At 54.1% G+C, this 26,443-nt stretch overlaps 1 protein-coding gene across 1 annotated transcript in view; it reads right to left on the bottom strand.

The window, feature by feature from the left end:
- Positions 1-26,443, bottom strand: part of Jph3 (junctophilin 3) — a 61,001-nt gene that overhangs the window by 4,151 nt on the left and 30,407 nt on the right. Inside the window, exons 3-4 of the mRNA NM_001107437.1 lie at positions 5,042-5,166; positions 1,682-2,565 (exon numbers count right to left, since the gene is read on the bottom strand). Of these exons, the coding sequence (NP_001100907.1) occupies positions 1,682-2,565; positions 5,042-5,166 (1,009 nt within the window). The remainder of the gene's footprint in view (positions 1-1,681; positions 2,566-5,041; positions 5,167-26,443) is intronic.

Genomic DNA, 26,443 nt, shown 5'->3' with positions numbered 1-26,443 from the left:
GCCCTCTTCTGGTGTGTCTGAAGACAGCTACAGTGTACTCACATACATTAAATAAATAAATTTAAAAAAAAAGAGCCTTATTCCACGTCCTGTACTGGAATGACTTCGGTGCTCTTCCAGTATGGAGCTCTGGAGTGCTAGGTTTATGGGTGTGGCTAAACCTTTGCTTTTTCCTTTCCAGTGTTGCTGGGGACTGAACCTGGGGCCGTATGTACACTGGGCAAGTGCACTCTACCATTGAGAACAGCCCCAGCCAGAAGCCTCATCTTAAAGCACTCAAAAAAAAAAAAAAAAAAAACCAAAAAACAAAAAAACAAAAAAAACGAACATGGTTAAGAGAGCTAAATAAAGAACTACTCCTGAGCCTCCCACCCCTGCCCACTGCTGTGCTGCTCCTGAAATAGCCACACACCGCATGCCCACAACTGCGCAGGCTCAGCAGAGTGAGCCCGTGCTACTGCTGTGGTCCCAGCAGCAACCCAGAGCGGAGGAGACATCTTAGAACTACAGCAGCAAAGACACAATCAGGGTCTTCAAGGAGAATCACAGGCCACAGGAAGCTTCTTGCCTAGGGCAAGAGACTCTTGGAACTGAAATGAAACCACACACAGCACCCAAGGCCCCTGTGGTGGGCACCGATCCCTGCCACTGGAGCGAGAACCCTGCAGAGGGTCCCTCTGGGCCTGGTACAGGTGTGTGACCCACACAAGCCACACGCCACAGAGCACTCCTGTGGGGAGCTCCTCACAACCTCCAGACACACAGCTAGATGCCCAGAAATCTAGTTCATCACATAAAGCTCAGGCATCAGGGTGGTCTTCTGTGTCAAGGCAGGTGAATAGGGCCCTGTCAGCTGAGATCACTGGTACACAGGACACCAAGCATCTGTGTTGCCAGCACCCCTTTATCCCTTCCAGCTGCCTCCTGTCATGGAGCCAGCTGTGGGCCTAGAGGTCCCAGGCAGAAGACCGTTAAAGTGACTGGCCCAGGGAAGGCTTCTGTTTCCTTCAAAAGGCCCATTCCAGGACAGAAAGTGAAGATGGGGGTGGGGTATCAGCTGGGGAGGGGGGTGCCTGGCCAGGCAGAGTTGATCCTGAGGAAGGGAACTCACATGGTAGAGGGTCTGACCTACACCCTATAGGACATGATAAACCTCCAAAGGCCAGACAGCCCAGGAATGTCAATGCTATGATTCCTAGCGATTTCCCACTGCCTGGGTAGCAGCAGCTTCACAGAAAGGGAGGCATTGGAGCCTGGCCTCCGAGAGGCTTGCAGGGCTCCAACCCATCATCCCATGTGTAGAGCATCAACTTCCTGGGAGCTAAACCCTTACCTGTTTTAGCATCTGGCAAACATGAAAGGTACTCAGAAGAGAAGGCTGTCTGGGCAGAGGGGCCTTGCCCTGCTCCAGCCCAAATTCAGCAATGGGTTTGCAACAGTCAGCCTGGCTTCCCTTTTAGACACTTTCCTAGGCACCCACATGGCTTCTAAAGGGTAAGCCCAGGAGGAGCCTTCTCAGGGGTCAATCTAAAGCAGGTGTGATCCCTATAGTACACAGTTTCTGCTTCCCACAGACACCCACACCCCAATCCCTGGCAAGGCAATTCACAGAAAGCAGAATAAACACAAGGTGGCCCTGGGTCCCACCGTCTCTGCCTAGCAAGGGGTGGGCACCACTTACCGTGCTGGACTTGAGCTCATCCCCAGTCTCCTCGTCAGACTCTAGTGCAACAGGCAGGGACTTCTGGGGTGGGGAGAAGGTCAGGTCCCAACGCAGCAGACGGGGCTCGGGCCGGTCCCCCAGCCTCAGGCTCTCTAGTTTCTGCACCGTGGGTTCTGCAGAGGAGGCCGGCCTGAGGTTCTCCTTGTTCTGGGACTTGGACCTCAGTCTCTGTAGCCCGAAGCCCCGGTCCTCAGAGCGCCGGTCTCCCCCAGCACCCCGACTGTGACGCCGTCTCTGTGGGTGCGTATCCTGTGGACAGGCATCCATCCTTAGTAAGGGCTTCATCTCCAGCTTGTAGTTACTCAGCTGTTCCTCATCGGGCTGTAGCAGCTTGGGGCCCCCAGAGCAGGGATTGCCTGCCCGGTGGTGTGAAGTCCACGAGAACGTGGTGGGGGACTCCGTCCGCCGCTCCCGGGGCTTGGGGTTCCCAGGCTGCTTGTGGCCTGAACCCCGGGTGCGGAAGTCCTCAGTGGGCTGACCGCTGCGTAGGGCACCACTGCGCACACCCCTAGAGGCCCCAGCCTTCTCCTCGCCCCAGCTGTTGCGGGCATAGTCCCCTCCTCGGCCCTCAAGGAGCATCTGGATGTCCCCGCTTCGCTCCTCATCCACCGAGACCTGCCTGGAGAAGTGGGCCATCTTGTTCCTGGAGGCAGGAGCTGGCGGAGGGGTAGCCGTGGGGCTGGCAGGAAAGCTTTGCAGGGGACTGTCATCGGGGGTCAGATCAGAAGGGGTGGTGCCCTTGCGGTACAGCTCGGGGCTCTCCTGCTGCAGGGGTGTCCCGGTGGAGAGCACCTCGATGTCATCACAGGACATCTGGTGCTTTGGCCTCTGGTACTCAAGCCCTTGGGTGGGAGACAAAAGTGCACAGAGTTACATGGAGCCCACTGCAGAGAGGTCTTGTGCCCAGTGTGGGTCACTCAGCAAAGATAACTGGTAGGACCTTAAAGCAAGTCACTTTCTGTCACCAGGGTCTCTTAGGTGGAAAATAGGGTCCTGGAAAGTCAGGGCATGAGCCTTCTGTGTGCCCTGTGGCCTTCTTCACAAGGGTGAGACTGCTCTGCACCTTACAGGGAGGCTGTGCCCGCCTGCTAGCACCACGGAGGTCATTCTCAGCTAAAATTAGCTTCAAAGCCCGCGCTGTCCCTGGAAGACCATTATGAAGACCAAGAAGGCACCTGGGGCAAATTAATCTCAGTGCCTTTATTCCTGCCTTGCGTCCGGGTGCATGGCTGTGCCGGCTCTAAGGATAGGGTATCAGCTTCGGTGCTCTGGGCACTGCTCTGACTCATCCTGTACCCCTCCTTCCGGCCTTTAGCATCAGGCGGTCTCAGGAACTGGCTACCAGGGTCTCCCCCAAGCAGCCAGCCCGAAGGAGGACAGCCTTCTGCCCCTAGCTGATAAACATTTACCTAATGTTTTTTAACAGCAGGGATGGCCGAAGCTTGTGGCCCGGGATCCATGTTAAATGTCAGTTCTGCCTCAGTTTCCACAAGACTATGGAGCTACTGTCCTTGGGAGTCTTCTCTTTGTAAGAGAACACAGCAACTGCTGGCCTTGAGGACCAGGAGTGGGACACTTGGCCCCCAGTCCCCTTCCAGTAAGGCCCCACTGACCGCTAATGCATTCTAGGAAATGCCCTAACATGGGGATGCAAATTGCAGAAGGGACCTGGAAGTAACACAATATTGGAGAGAGGAGGCCATGGCAGCCCCCCCAGGCAACAGGCATGGCCAGAGACCACACAGAGAGACGGCCAGGAAGGGGTTCTGCACCAGCCAAGTCCCATGGGCTGGTCCCATCCCAGTAAGGGGGCAGCTGAGGTACTGTGAGTTGAAGGTCTTCCTCGTAGACTTTTCAAGGAGGCATCTCTGAACAGAAAACAGACATTAGCTGAGGCCTCTCCAGGAGAAACACTATCCTGGGCCATCTGGGAGCTCCAAGGCACATATACATGGGGCATAAGGCCACACAAAAGGCCCAGAGGCCAGCTGTGGGCAGGGCTGGCTCCTATGGGTCTTGCCCAGGGTCATCAGAATGTCTGGTGGATAAATCTTTTGGTCACCATTCCATACACAGTGCCCCAGATAGTATTGAGTCCCCTCCAACTAAAACTCCTTGGGACAGTGTAGAAGGAAGGAACCAGCAGCAGGCCGGAGTCTGGGGATCTGTGGGAATTATTAATATGTCTGTTCACTTACATATTCTACACGTGGCTCACCTGGCTTGGGGTCAGTTACATGTTTAGTCTAAATGTGGAGCAGATTGGCTGCGGCCCACTGACTTGAACCAGGGCCACCTCAGTCTGACTAAGCTAGCCCTCCACTGGGGACCAGGGCTTCCCCCTCCCCCTTTCTTTCTCTTCAAGCTGAGAGAGCTGCCAGGTGAGAGGGACTGTGCAGAGAGTTGATGGCCACCTCCCTCTCTAAACTGGAAACATCTAAGAAAGGTGCTGGTGGCCAGGGGTCAGTGGGATACCAGAATGGGTCCTGGGGGAGCCCTAGAAGGAGCAGACAGCAAGACTCTGATTTGACCTGACCGGGCACCACCAGCTGTGTGAGCTTGGCTCCTTAGCCCAGGCCCAGAGGCCCCGTCCTCATTTGTGTGAAAACACAGATCGGACACGGCACACCCAAGCCCCAAAGCCTCGTTTAACTTTCTATTCTCACCCTGTGTATACAGTAGCTGGGGGCAGACATGGGGGCCGTGACTCTGTCTCCAAGATGCTCCCCAGGATGCTGGAGGGATGCAAGGTGGAACTGGGCATTTTGAGGCTGAGTGGGGACAGCACAACCCCCTCCTCAGTTGACTGTCCCAACTCCGTGCCTCCGTTTACACAGCTCCCAGAGGGCAGTGACTTCCACACAGGACAGAGCACAGGCTTCTGCTCATTGGAGATTCTCCAACATGGCAGCCACTCCCCACATGTGGCTGCCTGCACTTCACCGAGTGAATATTAGGATGAAGTGAAACTCAGCACAGAGGAGGCTGAGGCAGGAGGATTGCCGTGGTCCAGCCTGGGCTACAGGATAAGATCTTGTATTAGAAACAGGGAGCAGAAGTTATCAGATGAGACTAGATTCAGCTCCTCGGTCACCCTTGCTACAGAGGGACCAAAGCCACCACTGCAGATGGCTATAGGATAACCTAGGGACCAGAAGACGAGGAGACAGTGTCTATACACTCAGAGATGGTCGCTTAGGTCCGCGCACACCCACGCAACGTGTTTGCTGAATCAGCTTCAGCGAGGGAAGCCACTGGTAAAGGGGTGACAATCAGCCCCAGGTGGCATCAGGAGCCACCCTCCTGGGCAGAACTCACCGTTTTCCCTGTGCTGGAAGGAAGGCGAGAACTCTTTGGCAGTGATCCTGGCGATCCGTGCTTCTTCCTGGGCTTTTTGAGCCGCAGTGAGTGCTGCCTCGGCCTTGGCCCGTGAGTGGGAGGTCCTGGGGGAGACATGCGGTAATGGGCGAGCATTGAGTGAAGGCCCTGAAGGGACCCTTTGTTGTGAGTATCTGGGAGCCTACCCTGGATCCTGTTTGTTCCAATAGTCACTCAACAAACATTCCCGGCATCAACCAGCCAGCTTTAGTGTAGCAACCCTGTGGAGAAAGTGTAAATTTCTTTTTTTGCTTTTTACTTTCTGTAAATGGGTACTTTGCCTGCCTGTATGTCAACAGAGGCCAGGGGAAGGCGTTGGATTGCCCTCCCTCCTCCTCCTTCTCCTTCTCCTTGGCATGCTGGCTGCAGGGCTGGACCACGATACACATGAATACCACCTCCCTGACACTGCAAACAGCAGTCCCCAGGCCCTGAGATAAAGGTGGTAGTCTCCATACAGCTCTCCTGCCCGTGGTCAGGAAATTCAGAGCAAGCAAGGGAGAGAGGGGCTTTCAACTCAGGGATGTCTTTCTCCCAGTTCTGAGGCTGGATCAAAGTTAGGGTGCCATCTGGGGAAGACCCACTTCCTGGTTACAGATGGCATCCTCAGACTGTTCTGAAGGAAGAGAAGGCATCTCTCGTGCTTTGGCCTCAAGGGCACTGACGCCATTCTTGAAGGTTCCACCTCGATAGTTCTGTCGTCTCCTGGGGATGGGCTCCCACCATGGACACATGGAGGAGCAAGCTCTCAGGGCACAGTTGTTACCCAGCAGCCTGGTTCTGGTGTCTCACAGCACCTGCGACTTGGGGTCTCCAAGCCAACTCCTGAACCCCTCACAATGTTTACAGCATTGGGTCTCACTCTTCTTTTTTTTTTTTTTTTTTTTTTTTTGGTTCTTTTTTTTCGGAGCTGGGGACCGAACCCAGGGCCTTGCGCTCGCTAGGCAAGCGCTGTACCACTGAGCTAAATCCCCAACCCCGGGTCTCACTCTTCAAATGACGTATTAGAAGAAAATATGCCACCCAGGTGCAGGGGGAGATGCCCAAGCCACAGATAAATGTGCAGGAAGGGAAGCAAGACCCCTAACCCAGCCCCCAGGTTCTCTAATGTGACCCTCCAGGCCTTAGGACCTCCTGTTCTCTGCTATACACCAGGGAACCAGCCCGAGGAGTCCAGGAAACCCAACAGGCTAGACTATAGTGTTAGTAAATTCTATCCCTTGAAGCACATTAGTTCCTGGGAGCGGGAAGACAGTTGCGTCTCAGCAGAGCCATGACTTCATGTCCCACAGGATGTGAGATGGACGCTGTGCCTTCTAGAATATTCCTCGGGTATCTGGTATTTGTCACGACAACATTACCCTCCCACAGCACTAGCCAACACGTAATTAATTACCGATAATGGATCAGCTGAAGACTCAGGGCTGTAGGCCCCTTCTGCAGAAACTGCCCGGGGACCTCGGAGGAACCTGTGTCCCTTAGCTAGGGTCCTTCCATCCTGTCCTGTGATCCCAGCATAGCTTGTGGAACTCTGAAAATGACCTCCCCGAGGATCTGTGCAACTTTGGAAACTGTCCCAAGTTCTATGCAAGCGCCCCCCACCCCAGCTCCAGAGGGGACTGCAATGCCCCAGAGTAGAACACAGTCCTGGATGGGGATTTAGCTCAGTAGAGCGCTTGCCTAGCAAATGCAAGGCCTTGAGTTCAGTCCTCAGCTCTGGAAAAAAAAAATTTTTTTTTTTTACTCAGCTGAACACAGTCCTGACAGCAGCTGCTGAGCTGAAGTGTCCCGGGAAGCAGAGGAGAGTGCGTACCCCCAAAACCCACAGACGGAAATCTGGAGTGCTGAGCTTACTCTGCACAGATGAAGCTTCTCAAGCGGTTACTGTTCCGGTTCCGTCCTGACCTGAATGGGCACTCATGGCTTCCTTACCCTCCGAGCTCACAGCCCTGCTCTAGAGACAACTCAGTTTCCCGATGTCCCTTAGGGGCTGTGATTGGTGTCCACAACCTCACTTAGTAAAAATACCATTAGCTCACCCGTGCTGTGTGCATGTTTACATAGAGACGTCACACGTATAGAAAAGCACACATGCCAACCCTAAATGAAATCAATCAAGACGAGAGGTGGTTAGTGAAGATTCCAGCATGTGGGTAGCAAAGGTCCATTTCAAACAGTATCTGCAGGACCTGGTGGAGTCCTCTAAGGGACAGCTGCCTCCATAGGGGGCTCCTGCTGTCTAGGCTCATTCATGTGAGGTCGGGCAGCATGAGGGGACGTTCAGCCTATGAGAGGCTCTCTCCTGCATCTGCCATTGATGCTGGGTTCTCTGCACGGTTATACCCACAGCTCGTCCTGCATGGGTACATTGTATATTGGGCATAGTTGTACCTGTGGTCCTCACCACGGGCTCAGGCACCCAGAGAGAAGGTGACAACTTAAAGCACAGAGCAACTGAGGGTCAGCTAGTCATGATCCGGGACTCATCCTGGATAGAGGAAACCAAGGCGGACCAGAAGCCTGGTTGGACCAGTCATTTTCCAGATGGAGAGAGAAGCTAACTGCAGGAAGTTCATGGGGGGCTGGGGGAATCCAGAGATAGCCTAAGGACTTCAGGGCAGCCAGTGGGTGATGTTGGCCTGGTGTCTAACAGTGGCAGGGCTGTGCAAGTTGGTGCACCCCTGCAATCTCGTCATACAAATATGCAGGAAGCTGAGGCAGGAGGGTCAGTCACTGGGTTACACTGTATGACTTGGATCCCACAGCCTATGTCTCAATAAGGCCTCCAATGCTCCCCTAAAGGGATCCTCAGAGCATAGTTGGGTGCCCAGCATACATATCAGGCAGGTGACCAATCAGACTACTGCTGGTGAAGTCATGAGAGCCGTGCCACTGACACCAGACAAAGGGAGCTCGTGGTGGAAACCATTGCCCTGAGGCCAGGGGCAGATAGCTGACAGTGTGCAGTGTTATATGGGGTGTGAGGTCAAGATCCCTGGGGGTGTGCCAAAACCCAAGTCACCACAAAACAGGTGGATCAGTGTCTGGTCCTCAGGTCACCTGACACTGTGTTTCTCCCATTCATGAGACGCTGTGTCTAGGGGTTGGGGAGCCAAGGTTGCAGACCCGTCCTGGAGCCTTCTGGGAGGGGTGGCCCACCCCATTGCTCATATCCTGGGAAATCCATTCTGACTGCTGTAGATTTCTAGTGCAAACAGATCGTTTAAGTTGCTGACCGTGTGGGGGTTGGGGATTTAGCTCAGTGGTAGAGTGCTTGCCTAGCAAGCACAAGGCCCTGGGTTTGGTCCTCAGCTCCAGAAAAAAAAAGAACCAAAAAAAAAAGTTGCTGACCGTGTGTGGCCCTTTGTCCGGGAGCCAAGGGAAGTTGCTCTACATCCTGTCTTTTCTGTGTTCTCTTGGAACACAGATCACTCCCCTGTAAACAGGCAGCTATGAGATTCTCACAGCTCAGGGAAGTAGTGAGTCCATGAGGAGACCCTCCCTCTCCCCCAACTCCTCCCTCCCTCTCCCCAACTCCTCCCTGCCTCTCCTCCACCAGCTTCATTCAGCAACAAGGCTCCAGAGCCAGGGTATCTGTTTCTTCAAGACTTCCTGGGTCTCCCTGGCAGTTTCCCATCTTGTCTTGTGCCTCTGGTCTCCTCACCACACATGCTTGGACACTGGAGCCAGACCCTGGGAAGCCCAGGCAGGCCTTCGGGGACCACAGAGGGGATTTTATTTTATTTTTATGGGAGGCAGAAGGAGACAGGACCTCTCCCTGTAGCCCAGACAGGCCTCAAATTCATAATCCTCCTCCCACCTCCCCCTCACTGCTGGGCTGACAGGTGGGCACGGCTCTGCCTTTATACAGAAGGATTCTTGTTCCTGCTGTCTGCTTGGGGACAGTGTCAGAGAACCATGATGAAAGGACCCACCAAAGAGAGAGGACTACTCAGGTCTCCTGGCCACCGAGGGTCAGGAATCACAGTGAGTCTCAGGGATAAGGAGCTCAGGTTCCACAACCTTCTGTCTCTCCCTTGTGTGGTCCTTCTGTGTTTCTCCGTGTCTGTGAGAACTGCCTCTTCCCCTAGACCACAGGAACTCAGTCTTCTGTGGCCAGTGTCTTCCTGTCTCTTGTTCTGTATCTACCTCTGGCCTGGGCTGGCAGGAGCGGGGTGGGGCAAAGGGTCAGAGGCTTCCCTCCTCCCAGGCATTGCCCCTCAGGGATCTCACAGGATGGTATACAGTGGCGCCTACTATGTGTATGCTTCTAACCCCTCCTCTGCCACAGCAGCACCGTGAATCTCTACCGGACTCAGGAGCTCACATATGCCCTCTGGTCAGTACTGGCAATGGATATCATCCCCATCTTCACCGATCCTCAGGGAGGGCCTGTTTCATCAGGACAGGTTTGTGCCTTTCAGGGCTTCTGCCCTTCTTGCTTCCTGGAAGTTTACTCCACTACAAGCTGTGCCTGTCTGCTGCTGGCCTAACCCATTACCCCTCTCATGAGAACCCCTGGCAGGTCTTGCCTGAAACCCAGGGTCTTTAACCCCCCCCGCCCCCCCCAGAGCTGAGATAAGGGCCTTTATGCTCAGCCATAGGCCACTGTAGAGCACACCCTGGACGGCTCTGCTCTGAAACAGCGCTGGGCTGAGGAGGAGCAATAGCAGCGGTGAGCATAGGCAGACACCAGGACGCAGGCAGGGGCACAGTGGTGCAGACTCTGTCCCTCAGGGAGGTAGCTGAACTTAACAGCTCTCTTAGCCTTCCCAGCCTGCACTCTGCATGGGGTTCACACTCTCTCTCTCTCTCTCTCTCTCTCTCTCTCTCCCTCCCTCCCCTCTCTGTCTCTCCCTCCCTCTCTCTCTCTCTTTCTCTGTTTCTGTCTCTGTCTCATTGTCTCTCCCTCTCTCCTCCGTCTGTCCATCCATCTCTCTCTGTCTCTGTCTGTCTCCCTTCCTCCCTCTCTCTCTGTCTCTGTCTTTATCTCCCTCCCTCCATCTGTCCATCTCTCTCTGTCTCTCTCCCTCCCTCCCTCTTTCTCTGTCTGTCTCTTCCTCTCTCCCTCCCTCTCTATGTCTCTCTCCCTCCATCCATCTCTCTCTGTCTCTGTTTGTCTGTATCTCCCTCCCTGTCTGTCTCTCTCTGTCTTTCTCTCCCTCCCTCCCTCTTTCTCTGTCTCTCTGTCTCTGTCTCTCTCTGTGTGTCTCTCTCTCTCCCCACCCTTCTCTCTCAATAGCAGGGAAGTCACCCTGTAGCCCAGACAGGCCTTGAATTCTTATCCCCCTGCCTCAGTCACCTTAGTGCTAGGATGTGTCATCCTGGGCCTTGATTGTAAATGCGGTTTTCCTTTACACTTCTTTTTTTTTGGTTCTTTTTTTTCGGAGCTGGGGACCGAACCCAGGGCCTTGCGCTTCCTAGGTAAGCGCTCTACCACTGAGCTAAATCCCCAGCCCCTCCTTTACACTTCTAAGGACAGCCTTAAACTATAAAGGCCAAGTGTGTGTGCCACAGGCTGGGTCATGGCCGTAGTAGACGTATTATAATCCTGCCACAGGTATTTGTGGGTGTGAGGTAATCCAGTACACTGTCTAGTACCTCTGTTCAAAACTTGGGGGGGGTGGGAGGGGAGAGGGAGAGGGAGAGAGAGAGAGAGAGAGAGAGAGAGAGAGAGAGAGAGAGAGAGAGAAAGAGAGAGAGAACGAACGAACTCCATGAAGACACTTAACAGAGCTAGAATGGGGCTCTCCTCACAGCCTGTCATGGAGCCACCTTGATCTTGGATTCTTCTTCCCAGGAAGGTGGAGCAGTCAAGCTCCACGTTCATAGTGCTTAGAGCTGACAGACGTGGGAAGCAAACAGTGCATGATGGAGCTCTGTCAAACGCATGGTCCACACAGTCACCTTCATGGTGAAGTCCTATGCCATCCTGGTGGCCCAGGGTTGTGGAGCAGACAGACCCTTCCTATTCTTCCTCAAGGGAAGGAAGCCAGCCTCCTGGAGACTCTACTGGAAGTGTCCAGCCTCACAGCAGGTTTCTCCCCTCAGGCTGCAGTTGTCAAGGCAACTCCACCTCCTCCAGGGAGGCCACCGGGAGGCACCATGCCCAGGCAGGTCTGCCAGCCGGTGCCTGCTGGGGACTAGCACCAAAGGCTTGAGCGTTTGACTCTCAGACTAGCCCTTGGAGACTGGACCAGAGTTTGTCATGCCCTGTGGACCAGTCAGGGACCTCTTGGCTTTCACCCTGACAAGAATAGAGATTCTGGGCAGCCCTGACATAAGGCATTGTGCACAGGAACGGGAACAGAATGGTTTTCATGTCACAACCAGGGAGACTCAGGCTGGCTCTGTCCTCCAATAGCTGCTTAGCGACTCTGCCAACGGGTGCTACAGACTCCTATATACAAGCCTTGGGTTATTCCAGGGCTTTGTTCACACGGCCCAGGCGGCACAGCCACTACAATCATGTTCCCTCAGGAATGGGCCGCTGCACAGGTCTATATGTGGGGGTTGGTATATGTGCCTTGTCTGCCAGGGATCACTGGAAGAGGTTGAAGACCTATCTCCTCCAGACCGAGGCTGGAAGGTTCCCAGGTGTCCTCCACCCACAGCACCGCCCTCCTCCCTGCACTCTGTGCCAGTCACAGGGCATGGTGGCTCCTTTGAATTTATCTTTTAGACAGGGTCTTGCTAAGTTGCTCTCCTAGGCCTTAAATGTGGTCTTCCTGTCTAAAATGTCCAATCACACCCGGGCTACAGCCACCAAGTACAGCTCACAGCATGGTCATCAAGGTCTCCAGGGCTGTGCCTCACAGAGAAGGAAGCTCCCATGTAAGGTGGCTACAGTGTCTGAGCCACTGTTCCCAAGTGCCGGGGCCACTAACCCTGCGTATGCGTTCACTCGGAGAACCCTCCCGACCAACCACAACCTTCCACAGTGTTCGCACTCACGACAGAACCCTCCGGACCACGGCACTGAACAGCGTGTTTACTAACACACAGCCCTCCACAGTGTGTACCCCCGGAGAACCACCCTGGCCACAGCACGTGTATATACTCACACACTCATACACAGGGCACAGCGCGCATGCGCTCACACTTAGCCCTCCTGAACACAGCCCTCCACATATGCACGCACACAGCCATCTTGACCATGGACGGCCACAGCGTCACCACAGGTGGAACCCTGACAGGCTGAGGTGAGCACATGGCCTCCTCTTTCACTGGCCACTCTGCTGGGGAAGAGCCTCCCTCTCTAGGACTCATGTCCTCATCTGAGGAGTGGGTATAGGGAGGGGTCACTGTAGGAAAGGAACCTGCAGCAGGGCCTGAAGTTCCACTGTGGAGGTTCTGAGGGTTCACTTCTGGGTGGCCTCACGGAGTTCTGGCCTAACATGTCTGGCTCGACAAGCAAGTTTCAAAGGTGCTGGGAACATTCTGGGGTGTGCCATCCCACCAGGGTCCAGCTTCACCTTCTCTTGATGCCCCCACAACACTCCGAGCCTCAGCCCCTGGCAACAGACAACCTGCTTCCTGGTTTTGTTGTTTTAAGTCATTCTGGAGACATTAAGGAGCCAGGGCACAGGGGAGATGCTTGATCTGGCTGCATCTGTATGAGGTGAGATAGCCTGGGGTAGGGCGAGGGAGGGGAAGAACAGAGCATAAAAACTGGGGGACAGAAGAGCCACCTGCCAGCCCCTCTAGGGTCAGCAGTGACTCAGAGGCCATGGGGTCAGTGCAGCAGCTACCCCCACACCTGTTCTCACTGTTCTGCTCTAAGTGGAAAGAAACTCTGCTATAAAAGAACGGAGCTCTGGAAAGCTGTCACAGCAAGCAGCCACACATGGAGAGGGAGCAAAGATTCCCTCATCTCTGCTCTCTGAGTCACTGGTGCCCTCTGGGAGCAGTGCCCACTGGACAAATGTGCCCAATGGATACAGGTGCTGGGTACAGGCAGACTGGGGCCTGCCCAGTGAGAAGGGTCAGCAGGAGGCTGGCACAGTGTCCAAGAGCCATGCCCAGGTCGCAGTACAGACACGCTAACATGTGAGATCACTCTTGGGCCATCGAGATGGCACCCTGGAGACGCAAGTGAACTTTCCCCTCCTATCTCCAAGGAGTACTTTCTCTTCTGGAGGCGGGGTCTCACTATGTACCCCAAGCTGGTGTCAAATTCACAATCCTCCTGCCTCAACCTCCTGAATAGCTCCGAGACATGCAAATACATCAAAACTCAATAAAGTCTGAAATTTAGAGCATTTTCGTCCCAGCATCCCAGTTGGCCTGAGTGCTGCGGTTCCCACACGTCAGACACGGGACACGGTGCTGAGCCCTACGGTTTACATGTGTTAGACACAGGACACCGTGCTGGCGCTACAGTTCCCACGTGTCAGACACGGGACCCAAAGCTAGAAGTCACATCACATGGTCTGCCCCACTTCTGGCTTTTTTTCACTTAAACTTAACACGGCACTTTGGAATCTGTGTCACGTCCGTGAACTGCAGATCTTCCTCGTTCTGTTCACAGAGCTGCCCTGAGCTGATTGTGGCCACATGTCACTTCCTGTCCAATGGTGATGATCTGTTGATCACGTTTGACTTTTGCAAGTATATTTTTGGGATCCATTTCCAGAAATGTGATCTCCTAGTTAAGGCTCAGCATGGACAGCAAAGACTGGGCTGTACTGGTCATGACAAGAAATCACATGGATGGGTCCATCCATGGCTCCTGCTCAGCAGGTCGCCAGAGCTTACCCACTCTCCCAGGCTGGCAAGCAGGGCAGTGACATCGAGTGTCACATTAATTTGCATTTCTCTCTCTCTCTTTCCTTTTTATTATTGTCGAGACTGGGTCTCATGTAGCTTAGGCTAGCCTCCAGCTTGGTCTGTAACAGAGGATGACACTGAACATATGATCTTCCTTCTCCTGAGTGCTAGGGTGATAGGCATGTGTCACCATGCCTGTAGTTATAATAATTATTATTATACTTAATATATTATATAAATATCATTATAATTAATGATAATCATTATTTTTTTTAAATGTCAACCCCTGGGCACTGGCTCACTTTAAAGATTTTTAAAATTTATTTTATGTCTATGAGTACACTGTGGTTGTCTTCAGACACACCAGAAGAGGGCATCGGATCCCATTACAGATGGTTGTGAGCCATCATGTGGTTGCTGGGAATTGAACTCAGGACCCCTGGAAGAACAGTCAGTGGCCTTAACCACTGAGCCATCTCTCCAGCCCTTATCATCATCATGGGTATGTGTCTATGTGGGTATGCGCATATACATGAAAGAAGCTATGGGGACCAGAATAGGATATTGGACCTCTTGGAGCTGCAGTTCCAAGTGTTATGAGCTGCTCAAAATGGATGCTCGACTCTGAACTCTGGTCCTTGTGAGCTATTAGCCACGGGGCCATCTCTCCAATGCCTCCACCTGGGTTTACGTGGTACTGAAGACTGAACCCGGGGCTTAGTGCACCAGTGCAGTAAGCCAACTGTCTTGCAGGGCTCAGATTTGAACCCACAGCTTTGCACATGTAGGCTACACAGGCTGCTGGTGAGCTAGCTGTGTCTTACTTTAGCCCTTGGACTTTTGGATCTTGCTTTGTGACAAGGATCTTACTGGTCTAAGCTTTGCAGTCCTGCCTCAGCCTCCCCAACGCTGAGTTCACAAGAGTGCTTGACTTCTCAGCTCCGAGTAGTAAGAAATCAACTTCTTAATGCACCTGGAGTTCTCCTCGGAGGTGTGAGGCAGATTCCCACTTTTCCTGCCCTCCCCAAACGGAGCCTAAATTGGCCCAGTCAATCTGCATCAGCGAAAATGCCACCACCTGAAAGTCGTGTCCCCAACAGTCTCTCTTTTCCCGTGTTAGTGCCCTCCTCCTGTGGACACCTCCATATTAGCTGGAACCTCGCCAACACCACCCACCGCTTCGGAGGTGGGAACACCAGGGCTGACTTTAGAGGTGGGGCTTAGAAAGCCAATTTTCTAAAATCAGACAACCCAACAGGACAAGGGTAAGGCTTTGCTGGTAGGAATGGCAGTTGGGGACTGAATTGTGAGGTTCTCCGTGGGCAGGGCTCTGCTCAGAACATTGTCATAAGCTACAGGCCAGCACACAGCACATGTGGGCAAACAGTTGTTTGTGAGGGGAAGCCAGGCTCATCCCCCTCCAGTACTGAGTCTGCCCATCAGAGAGCTCTTGGCCAGTCAGAGCCAAGGCCCCACCCACACCATCCAGTTTCTGTGTGTATGGGGCGGGGGGGGGGGGAGAGAAGATGCATCTCGGTTGTCATGGCAACCCTGGTGCTCTAGGAGCTCCGGAAGCCTGAGAAAGCAAAGGCAGGTCGAATTTTAAGCATTGTTTCACCCTCCTTCCGGCGCCTCCCCTCACCTTCAGGCCTCCTATCTATCTTTAGATCCAGCACCCCCTCTTTTCCCTCACCCTACAGCCCACCCCCGTGCCCAGGAATAGCAGGCCAACCACGCAAACTGTACGAGGAACAGCCTAGAGACCCACTGAACAGGGCTGTCTGCACACCAGGCTGGGCTTGGGGTCTTTTCTCAGGGTTGGCTAGGCAGGTCCTGGACACAGGAGCACAGGGGGAGAGGGTCAGACACGGGCTAGCATGAAAGCTGAGGCCTCGCACTTGTGGGCAGACACAGTAACCTGAGTCTCGTGTTGCTTTTTCAGTGTCCATTTTAAATCTGATCTTTGGACAATTCTGCCCTACTCAGTTAAAGGAGGAAGAGGGTGTCTGGAGGAACCTCTACCCCTCCACCCCAGCAGAGGGCGTTGTTCACAGGCGGAAACTTCAAACTCAGGATGAGGAGACAGATAGGGAGGCCTCGTCCATGGCATCTCAAGCGTGATCGCCTATCATGGCCCAAGGGGATCGTGTATGATGACCCTACTCTCCTCCGCCCTGAGCCTCTACACCAGAAGGGCATGTCTGCTATGCCATTAGAACCCAGGTTCCCAGGGAGTAAAGGGCAAAGAGGAAGTCAGCCTCCTCCATCGGCAGGGGCCCAGCAGCATCCCAGGAGCTCAGTGGGATCAAGGTCAGGCAATTGCTAGCAGAGAGCCTGCCTGGGGGTCAACTGCATTCACGATGTCAGCTGGCCTACCTGTAAGACATGCCTTGCTGGGCACAGGACTGACACCAATCCTGCCACCTCTCCTAGTGGCAGGCTCTGCCACCTCTGAAGCCCTTCCCTGTCAACCCTTCTGTAGTCCCCGATCTCACCTTTATTTGTGTCCCCGTGTGAACAGGTCACACGGCAGCAGTATGCACCCCCCATGAGCCAAAGGTAGGGCGGGCCCAGGGCAGCACCACAAGCGTTGGTTGAACTCAGTCAACAGATGAGAGCCACTCTCCATGATGCTGTCTGCACGGGCAGCCAGCAACCAAGGACAGGGGGTGAGGGATGGGGAGGAGGGAGCTCAGAGACCTGCCAGCAGCATCTCACACAGTAGGGCCAGAGATCCCAGTCTGGTGAAAGGGAGGCTGGGAGGAGAAGAGAGAGAGGGAGAGGAGGTGGAAGGGAAGAAGAGAGGAGGAGGAGGAGGAGGAGGAGGAGGAGGAGGAGGAGGAGGAGGAGGAGGAGGGAGAAGAGGAAGAGGAGGAGGAAGAAGAGGAAGAGGAGGAGGAAGAAGAAAGAGGAAGGAGGAAGGAGGAAGGAGGAAGGAGAGAGCTAGAGGGGAAGCCAGTGCTTGAGCAGGACCTGAGAGGCCTGTGCACTCCTCCCAGCTCCTCCAGTCAGAACTTGGTGTGAAGCAGAACTGTTGATAGAAGGGGAAGCAAGGCCATGGAGGACCTGAGAACCTGAGGTTACAGTGGAGACACTGATCAAAGCCTTCACTCAGCGCCCAGGCTTCTTGGGAAACGGTTTCTTTCCTATCCCAAACAGTGCTTGTCAGACCCAGCCCTGGATGCCACCTGCCACCCAGTTCTCTCAACACTGACGGCTCGCACTTCCTGGGGTGTCAACCTGTGCGCTCTGCTTGGGTCACCCAGAGAACAACAGAGATCAGCAATGATTCAGAAAGCAGAGAGAGTAGCCAGAAGGGGACAGAGGCTGGGGTCCAAAGTCCCAGATCCCTGTTGCCACACGCAGGTATGAGTGTGAGTTGCTGCTCAAATGTGACCAAGGTCCCTTCCTCGCTGTCACCCCCCCCCACACAGCTGGGCATAGAGGCCCTTGTTCCTCCTGTTTAGGACCTCAGCTCACTGCCCACCCCACCCAGCAGGTAGGCACTCAAATCCCAATCCCCATCTACATGAAGCTTCCTGCAGGAGGAAATGGAGGGGCCAAGGGTGGAGACCACTCAGCCGCACAGCCAGTTGTGTCCTGATCTTCCCGCCCATGATCACAAAAAACCAGCCAGCCAGCCCTGCAGAGCTCCAGCACCCACCAGGATCTGCCATTTCCTTGCAAATTTTCAGCTCTCCAAAGGCAAAGTGTAGCAGCCTGGCCTCCTGGGGCCATGCAGAGGATTAATGAGGTGTTTGTAGTGTTCACCGGTCTCTGGGGATCAGATCTCAGTGCACACTGGAGCTAATGGCAGAGCTGAACTTGGCATCCAAGGAGCGAAGGGAGTGGGGTGAGGAAGCAGGGCTGGGAGGCCCAGGCACAGCCCAGCCCAGTCTGCTGGGTCAAAACCGGAAGAGGTGGGGCTTGGGATCCAGGCTGACCCACTCCAGCATTCACGGGGTGTCACTCCACACCCAGTGCCCTCATTCAGTTTCTACCTCACACTGGAAGATAGGCCCCCAAACAACATGCCCTCCTCTCCCGCCAATACCTGTAAGGAATGATGTATACATTTTGCAGCCAAATGCTCTACCACTGAGCTATGCCCCCCACCAGAACAGAAGATATTTTAAATCTATGACTAAACTGGTGAGACCCAGCATGGTGGCTGAGCGGGTAAGAGGAGCTTGCTGCCAAGCCTGATGACCCAAGTTCAACTCCTGGAATCTTCAGGGTGGAAAGAGAGAACTGACTCTCCGAGCTGTCCTCTGATAAGTCACATGGACACCATGGAAAATGCACACTTACACAGGGAGATAGACAGACAGAAAGACAGACACACAAAGTAAGTGTAAAGATAAAAGTGGGAGTGGGGCGGTGGTGGCGCACACCTTTGATACTAGCCCTTGGGAGGCAGGGGCAGGTGGATCTCTGAGTTGGAGGCCAGCCTGGGCTACAGAGCTAGTTATAGGACAGCCAGGGCTGCACGAAGATACCTCGTCCTGAAAAACAAAAGTAAACAAAAAAAATTGAGGACCTTGAGGTGGGGTCACCCAAGTGACCTAGGCCCTGGCTGTCACCACCAGTGTCCTTAAAAGAGGCAGATTTCATACAAGGCATGGTGACACATGCCTGCCATCTCAGTACTTGGGAGGTAGAGGCAGGGAGATCAGGAGTTCGAGGTCATCCTCAGCTTTACAGTAGGATTTCAGGCTAGCCTGGTCTACAGGTGATTTTGTCTCAAAACAAACAAGAGAAAAGAGAAGGGGGAGGAGGGCACCATTCAGAGGGAAGCCATGTAAAGACAAAGGCGGAGACAGGATTGATGCAGCCATAAATCAAGGAGGGATGCCCAGGGTGCTCTGGATGCTGGAAGGGGCCCGAGAGGAGCTTTCCCTGGAGCCTGGGGGAGTATGGTCCTCCGTAGACTCACCTGAATTTCCCATGTGGGCTTCTAACCTGAGAGATCCCAGCTCCGGTTTGTACTGAGCACTCAGACTGTGGACCTCTGCTGCAACACCTCAGGAAACCACAAGACCAGCAGTGGAGGTGGGGATGGGGGGCACACGGGCTGCTGCAGTCTCTGCCGATGCTGCCAGGTTGCAAATGCACGGCCAGGTAAATGCCTCAGCCCTCTAGACATGAGAGGTGGATACTGTCGACCTCACAAGGTCTACAGGCACAGTTAAAGTAGGGGTTTACAAATTCCTACAAGGGGGTTGGGGATTTAGCTCAGTGGTAGAGCGCTTGCCTAGCAAGCGCAAGGCCCTGGGTTCGATCCTCAGCTCTGGAAAAAAAAAAATTCCTACAAGACACCCACGTCCATCAGAAATCAAACCATCTGGCTTCCCACGTAGCCACTGGCTCTGCCCCTGCCGATCTGAGTTCAGTTATCTGAGGATACACCAGATTAGGAGCTGACGCGGTCAGAGATGGGGGAGAATCAGTACCGAGGTCTCGTTTCAAAGCTGAGGACAGCCCCAGGACAACCAAAGTCCACATCCACGGACAGGGATGGGATCTGGGGTTGAAGCACGCAGGGCTCGAGCAGGAGGAAAGAGGAGTCAGGATTCCCTGTCACCGTGTCCAGTCCAGTTTCTGCAGGCCCTGTCCCTGTGCGTGAAGTCTGGGCCTAGGGGAAGAGGGCTGGATTCTGTCTTAGCGGCTGTCTCATACCCTGCAATGTGGGATCACTTGTGAAGTCAGAAGCGAAGGAAGCTCAAAGGTGTCTCAGAATCGGATGTGGAGCAGCTATGGAGGCAGCACTCAGAAAGCAGGAGGAGACTCTGGGGGCATCCCGGGGCTCAGCCCGACTGCCCTGAGACCTATGTGTGGGACCAGCCAAAACCTCCTTGGACCTTGCGTGGTCACTAGTTAAGGTCATCTGGGTTGGGGACTTTAGCAACCCAAAGTCTTCAGCTAGTTGACTTAGGTGTCCTGGATGGGCACCAAGTGCTACCCTGGGGATGAACGTTCTAGTTGGTCCATTCTGCAGGAGCCAGACTTGGGCAGGAAGGGCATCAGCAGTGAGCCTTGGGTGTCTCCCTGAGAGGAGCAGACAGCAAACGCCACCTGCTTGCCAAGGCCAGCGAGACAGAAGCCCAGAGGTACGAGTATAGGTGACCCCCAGAGACCTGCACCATGCGGGTCTGGACTAAGACTCACGCTAGCCATGTAGCACTCATCAGGATCCTACAAAGCTCACACAGACACCAATCAAGGGTCCAGTTCTCCCACTGAGGAGCTGAGAGCCTGGATAAGTCACATCTGCCCTGGGAGACATGGCTTCCCCATGTGTGATGGGGAAGGGAAGCGTGAGTGACCAGAACTTAAGGGTGCTACACTGGGTTCCTCCCGGCCAACTGGCAGGTCAAAAGTGACTGTCGATTGACCCTGTCCCATCTTGCCACTAGAGCAGGCTCGAGATCACTGATGAGGCTCCATCCCTCAGCCCCGCCTTCAGGAGGAGACCTTCCAATCTGACCGGTCTGCAGATGCCTACCATCTGCACCCCGGTGATGGTCAGAGGATGACACAGCTATAACCCTGAGCACCTCAGACTCAAGCCACCGCACTAGCTGTGTGGCTGCCTCTTCCACACATGGAGGAGTGGAAAGGCAAGCACTTGTCTGAGATGGGTCTTAGAGACCCTCCAGGCCTGTGGAGGGTGGGGGATGCTGTACCAGGCAGGTGGGGGCTCTGAGTCAGAGCCTGTGGTCCTGCAGGGCTCCTAGGGCGGTGGAGAGACATGTAGTCCGTGCTAGGACAGCACTCTGGGCTCCGGCCAGCTGTTCTCCCATCTCAGCGGACACACCCTGTTAATCTAGCATAAGGAGGCGAGGGTGTCAACAGGAGGAGGCCAGAGGCTGGTGTAATCCTTTAGCTTTGTGCAAAGACTGCATTACATAAAAGAATAGGGCACCTGGGAGAAAGAAGAGGAATATCAGAAAGATTCGATTTTTTTTTTGATAGCCAGGCACTCAGGAAGCTGAGGCAGGAGGATTACTGCCAGTTTGAGGCTGGCCAGAGCTCCATGGCAAGTGTTTACCTCAAAACCTAACTAGGTAACTACATAAACAAGTGGATACAGGTTTTAAATGAGCTCCACAGGATGGGGCTGGGAGGTATGGAGAGGGCCTTCTCCCAGAATTCCAGGCAAAGCCCAGCCCATTACCCTAAGCTTGGGCTTCACTCACTAGGACCTGAGCAAGCCCTGCCAGACTGTGGTAGGGGGCGTGTGCCCAGGGGCAGCCTAGCGACAGGCCCCCACCTCCGTGTCTCACCAGCAGGCCTCCATTCGCCTCCTGCTTCTCATCAAATCCCTTAAGTTTCCAAGATTTGGAAGCAGCACAGGCCTGGCCAGCACCCAGAGCTCAGGTCCCAGTGGGAGGCATTTATTTTCAAGCCCTGGACACTTTCATGTGACTCTGTCACACAAGGGCCATTCCCACACATGTCACAGGATAGGGACACTTCTGAAGTAGATGCCTGCACTTCTGGACATCACTGTATGGGCAGGAAAACTGCACCATCCAATGACCAGGCTGTGAAGACGGGGCTGGCAGAGACACAAGGAGGGTGGGGAGCTGGCAGAAACGCAGCAGAGGTAGATAGATGGTAAGGGAGGAAGATGCCCAGCGTCTGGCTTCTGCATGCATGTGCACATGTGAGAACATTTACACTTGAAAATCTTTATAGAACCCCCAGAACAAAATGGTCCCCTTAGCCATGGTTCACAATGTCACCTACACACAACCATAACCAGCATCTGCCTTCAGAGTGCAGCCTCTGTCCCCATTAAACACGGCTCCCCTCTAACTCCCCAACCTGCTAGCTACCGTAAAAGCTGGGGTTTGAGGGTTTGACAGAACACGAACACCACAAATGCGTCCACCACACTTGGAAATGACCCTAGTTTGTGGCGATGCTGAGAAATGGTCGTGATGGGAAAGGAAGGCAGGCTGGCACAGGTGGCCAGCCCTGGCACCACAAGTAGAGGGTGCATGAAGCCAGTGTGCAGAGGTACACACTGTGTCTTCTGACATGGGCGGTGTGAGCCTGCACACAGGGAGACACAGTTTGCTTTGCACGAGGCGAGTCCTTGATCTCTTCTTGGAGCAAATACTCGCCTTTCAAACAAGCACGGAATGGAAACTGTATATACGGCTGTCATGATCACAGGGCGGGGCAGTGTGGGGGAGCCTGCACAACACGCGCAAGGCCAGGGCTCAGTCCTTGGCAACCCCTAAGACGACAAACAGCATTGGAGCTTCAGTGCTATCTGTGAATGTCAGTCCTATGTTAGAATTTTCTTTCTCTTTCCACGTCAGTGTCCCTATGGTCACAGGAGAGGAGAAACTGAGGGCTGTAAGGGGCAGGTGAGGTTGATGGTACCAAGCTCTGTGGGACCTGCAGTAAAAGGAGCTTCTGAGGAGCAATAAATGGAGAGAGAGGCCCACCAAGGGTCACAGCTGCCAGGGAAGGTGTTCAAGGAGGTACAGAGGCTGAGGCAGGGGAACAGCAAGTTCAAGACTCACCTGCTCTACATAAAGGAGACCTTTCTTCAAAACCCAAACTAAACCCCAGAACTCAAAACCCATGGGGGAGCATCTTCATCCCACCCAGCCAGGCCTGCTGAACTCTGACATTGTGTCAGGGTTCTCTCCCCTCCCAGCAGGCGCCCTGCCAACCACCATTGAGGGGAGCACGTTTTCTTTAGTCCTACCATCCCTCAAGCCCCAGCTTTTACAGTAGCTAGCAGGTTGGGGAGTTAGAGGGGAGCTGTGTTTAATGGGGACAGAGGCTGCACTCTGAAGGCAGAACCTGGTTATGGTTGTGTGTACGTGACGTTATGAACCATGGCTAAGGGGGCCATTTTGTTCTGGGGGTTCTATAAAGATTTTCAAGTGTAAACGTTCTCACATGTGCACATGAATGCAGAAGCCAGACGCTGGACATCTTCTTCCCTTACCATCTATCTACCTTGCTTTTTTGGACAGGATCACTTGCTGGCCCAAGATTGCAGATTAAGCTAGGCTTGCCTGCCAGTAAGCCTCAGGGATCCCGGCCTTCACCACCCCGGCTGTGGGATTACACATGTGAGCCACCATGCCTGCCTTTTAATGGATCTCCCGGGGAATGGAGTTCAGGTCCTGGCGTATGCAAGGCCATCTCCACGGCTCCTTTAACCCTGATTTCTAAAAACTGCAGGTAAGATGCCATGGGGCTAGGGAGATACTTTGGGGGTATCAAGGGCAATGGGGGGGGGGAAGAGACCATTGGCCTCTGCCCTTCACATACACAGGGGCACGGGTGGGCACACTTACAGACCTGTGAACACACACCTGCACACACACACACACACACACACAGAGGCATTGCTGAGCATACTTACAGACACATGCAGACAACATCACACAAAGGTGCGTGGGTAAGTAAGCCCACGTATGCACACATGCATACCACATACACACCCCATGCTGGGGCACCTGGGAAAACTCTCCTCCAGAACTTTAAGCCAACATGGCCCAGAGACAACACACAAGCTCCCCTAGAAGGCTCCTATTAGGCGAGCCTCTGTTGCGAACCAACAGAGGATCGCTTCCCACCCAGATCTGACCTTCTAATCCTTTTCAACTCAATGTCCTCAGTAGCCACTACTATTCTATCAGTGATAGGCTGGCCCATCACCCTGGCCTCCCCGACAGCTGCTCTCCACAAGAGGCAGGCTGCGCCGACGCCAGGGCGGGGTGTCTGGGCCTGCCGTGGGTGCTCCAGCTGGGCACAGCTGAGTGGTAACTGAGGTCACGGTGACTGTGGCGCCCTGCGGGTAATAGCTCCCTTGCTCAGCTACTTCCTCTAATTGCTTCTCAAGGCGCCAGCCATCGGGTCGCCCTGCTGAGAAAATCACTAACAGACCCCTGGGGCTGGAAAGGGGAGGCCTCAGGGCTGTGGAAGGAGCAGCCCCTACATCAGCCAGTCACTTCCCTCCATCTGCCGGGAGCCAGTTCCTTATAAACGCCCCACATGTGGCTGTCAGGGTGATGGCAGAGGGCCAGGCACAGTTCACTGTGGCCGTCCTGGTTCCTTGATGGGAGTCCACAGGTGAAGAAAGAGCGAGAGATGGAGAGAGAATGGAGGGAGGGGGGAGAGAGAAAGCTCAGAAAGCAAGGATGAAGACAGAGGGAGGAGGGAGGGATAAGAGAAGGAAAGATGTGAGGGAGGGAGGGAAGGGAGGAATGAAAGGCGGAATGGAGGAGTGAAGGAAAGAAAGGAGGGAGGAGGGAAGGGAGGAAAGAAAAAGAAGGAAGGGAGGAGGGAGGGAAGCAATGAAGGAAGGGAGGAAAATTTAAGGAGAGGCAGAGGCAGACATGGAGAGACAGCAACAAGGCAAGGGCTGGAGACAGGTGGATTATCCTCACCTCTGTCCTCAGAAGAAAAACGCAGAACAGAAGGCCCCAGCTGGCCATCTGCTGTGGGTTTGGAGACAGCATGCCTTGGCTGTCCCTTAGCTCTGTGATTCAGGAAATCTAACACACCCACCCAAACTCACTCCAGCTACCCTGACCCAGCCTGGTCCAGGCCAGAGGCCCAAGGTGACCCACAGACTCTGCTCAGAGAACAAGGAGCTAAACAAGGGAGCTAATAGCAGCAGGGTGCCATGGGTGCTGTGACCCTTGTAGAGATGGGGCAGCCAGCCAGGGGGCCCAGAAAAGGCTGTGGACTGAGGGGCACAAGCCCTGAGAGTGACCGCTCCTGGTCAGGGTGGCAAATGTGGCCTTTACCCATAGCATTTGCCTCCTGTGACTCATTGTCCTAAAACCAACAGTTACCTGGACCCTGTTTACATTAGGATCATGTTTCCTAGCAACCGAGTGTCCTCACAAGATGGCTGGACCTCCTCTCTCCTCGTTCTTGAGATCCCGGTGTGAGCTGGGGTCACATTCAGTGGTGGGATACTGAAGACCTGGGCACTTGACGTCACGGACAGGCCCTGGGGGGGATGCCAGCTTGGGCTGGCTTCCACGGAGTTGGAGTGGAAATGGCTCTGCCTGCTGGGGGATCTGTCTCCATCCTTGTGCCTTGTGTCTCAGAGGGCACCCAAGACAGGCCTTCAGGGAGGGCTCAGGATTAGGTGTATGGCCCCGTTCCTAGAAGGAATGCTTCTGCAGTGTCCTCCTGTGTGTTCCGGGGCACAGGGTCAGGCAGTGTTATGCTGTCAAGGAAGCCAGTCTTATGCCTGGTTGCAACTCAGATGAATTTAACTAATGTCCAGAGGATGCAAATATTTACTGCAAAGCCAAACAGAACGATTTCCTCAGAGAAGGTGTAAACACACAGAAGGATGCTTAATAACGCCGGGCGTCATGGAAATGCAGGTCAAAGCTGGGCTGAGAGACAACAGTTGAGGCACAAGGATCCTAAGTTCAACGCCAGTCTGCGCTACAAACCCACAACGAGACACCATTTCCCCAGCCACTGAAATGGCGGGATAGAGAAGACGGCCAATACCAAGTGCTGGCAGGGGATGGAGAGATTCACGCCATGCCCCCCCAGCAGCTGCAGAAGCAGATCAGCAAAGACACCACAGGACTCAGAAAAACGGCATGCATGTGCATGAACGTCCAAGTCTGCTTTCTCCACAGTAGACAAGAGTAGAGACGGGCCAAGAGTTCACAGGATAATGAATCAGTAAGAAACCACATAGACTATTGCCCAGTCATCAGCCGGAATGACCACTGAGAATGTGACGTGGACCAAAAATGAAAACAAAGGCCTCTTGGGGTAGGATGCTGGCTATATGAAAAGTCCACAGAGACAGGAATCAAGACTACAGTTCCACACTGGGAACAGAGGGGGGAATCTGAGGTGTATCTGAGGTGATGAGGCTGTTCTGGGAGTGAAGGCAGGATGAACTGGCCAATAAATGGGGCTCTAGCATGCTGACCTATGTTCCCGGCTCTATCCCAGGGTTGGCAGAGCCTCTAGTCTTTCTTCAGCACCATGGACAGGACACTCCCTCCGGCTCCTCCTTTGGACACCTGGTTCCAGCTGTGTGCCTTGTTTTTAAGGCTGTGGAACCCTGAAGAGGGGAAGCCTCGCTAGAGGAAGTGGGTCACTCCGGGTATAACAGCCCCGCTTCCTGTCTGCCGACATCATGCTCCTCTGGCAGCCTCAGGTTCTTGCTGTCAGGACAGACTGTTAGCTACAACCAGACTTTCTTCCCTGGAGCAATGGGAAAGTGAAAGTGACTGACACCGTGTTACACACCGGGCATCCAGGGGGAGTCTCTAAGGCCCTGGGAGTGAAAGGACATCTCCTTCCTTCCTGCAAAGGTTGAGAACCGTCAGGTGTGTGAACAAACACACCTCCAGCCTTCACTACCTCTGGTGGTGACACAGAGCACAGAAGAAAACAAACTGGGGGGGAGAGAGAGTCCCAGTGCTGCCTGCAGCCCTGGGTCCCACTGTGCCCGCAGTACACTCCAGCAGGGCAAGCTACCCAACTGCCGTTTTGCTTGAGCACTGGGATTCTGTCCTAGAAGCCATGTCCTGACTACATCGTTGGCTG

This window comes from Rattus norvegicus, chromosome 19 (assembly GCF_021556685.1).
Source record: "Rattus norvegicus strain SHRSP/BbbUtx chromosome 19, alternate assembly SHRSP_T2T, whole genome shotgun sequence".
Taxonomy (NCBI): Eukaryota; Metazoa; Chordata; class Mammalia; order Rodentia; family Muridae; genus Rattus; species Rattus norvegicus.
This window is presented reverse-complemented; position numbering and strand designations above follow the sequence as displayed.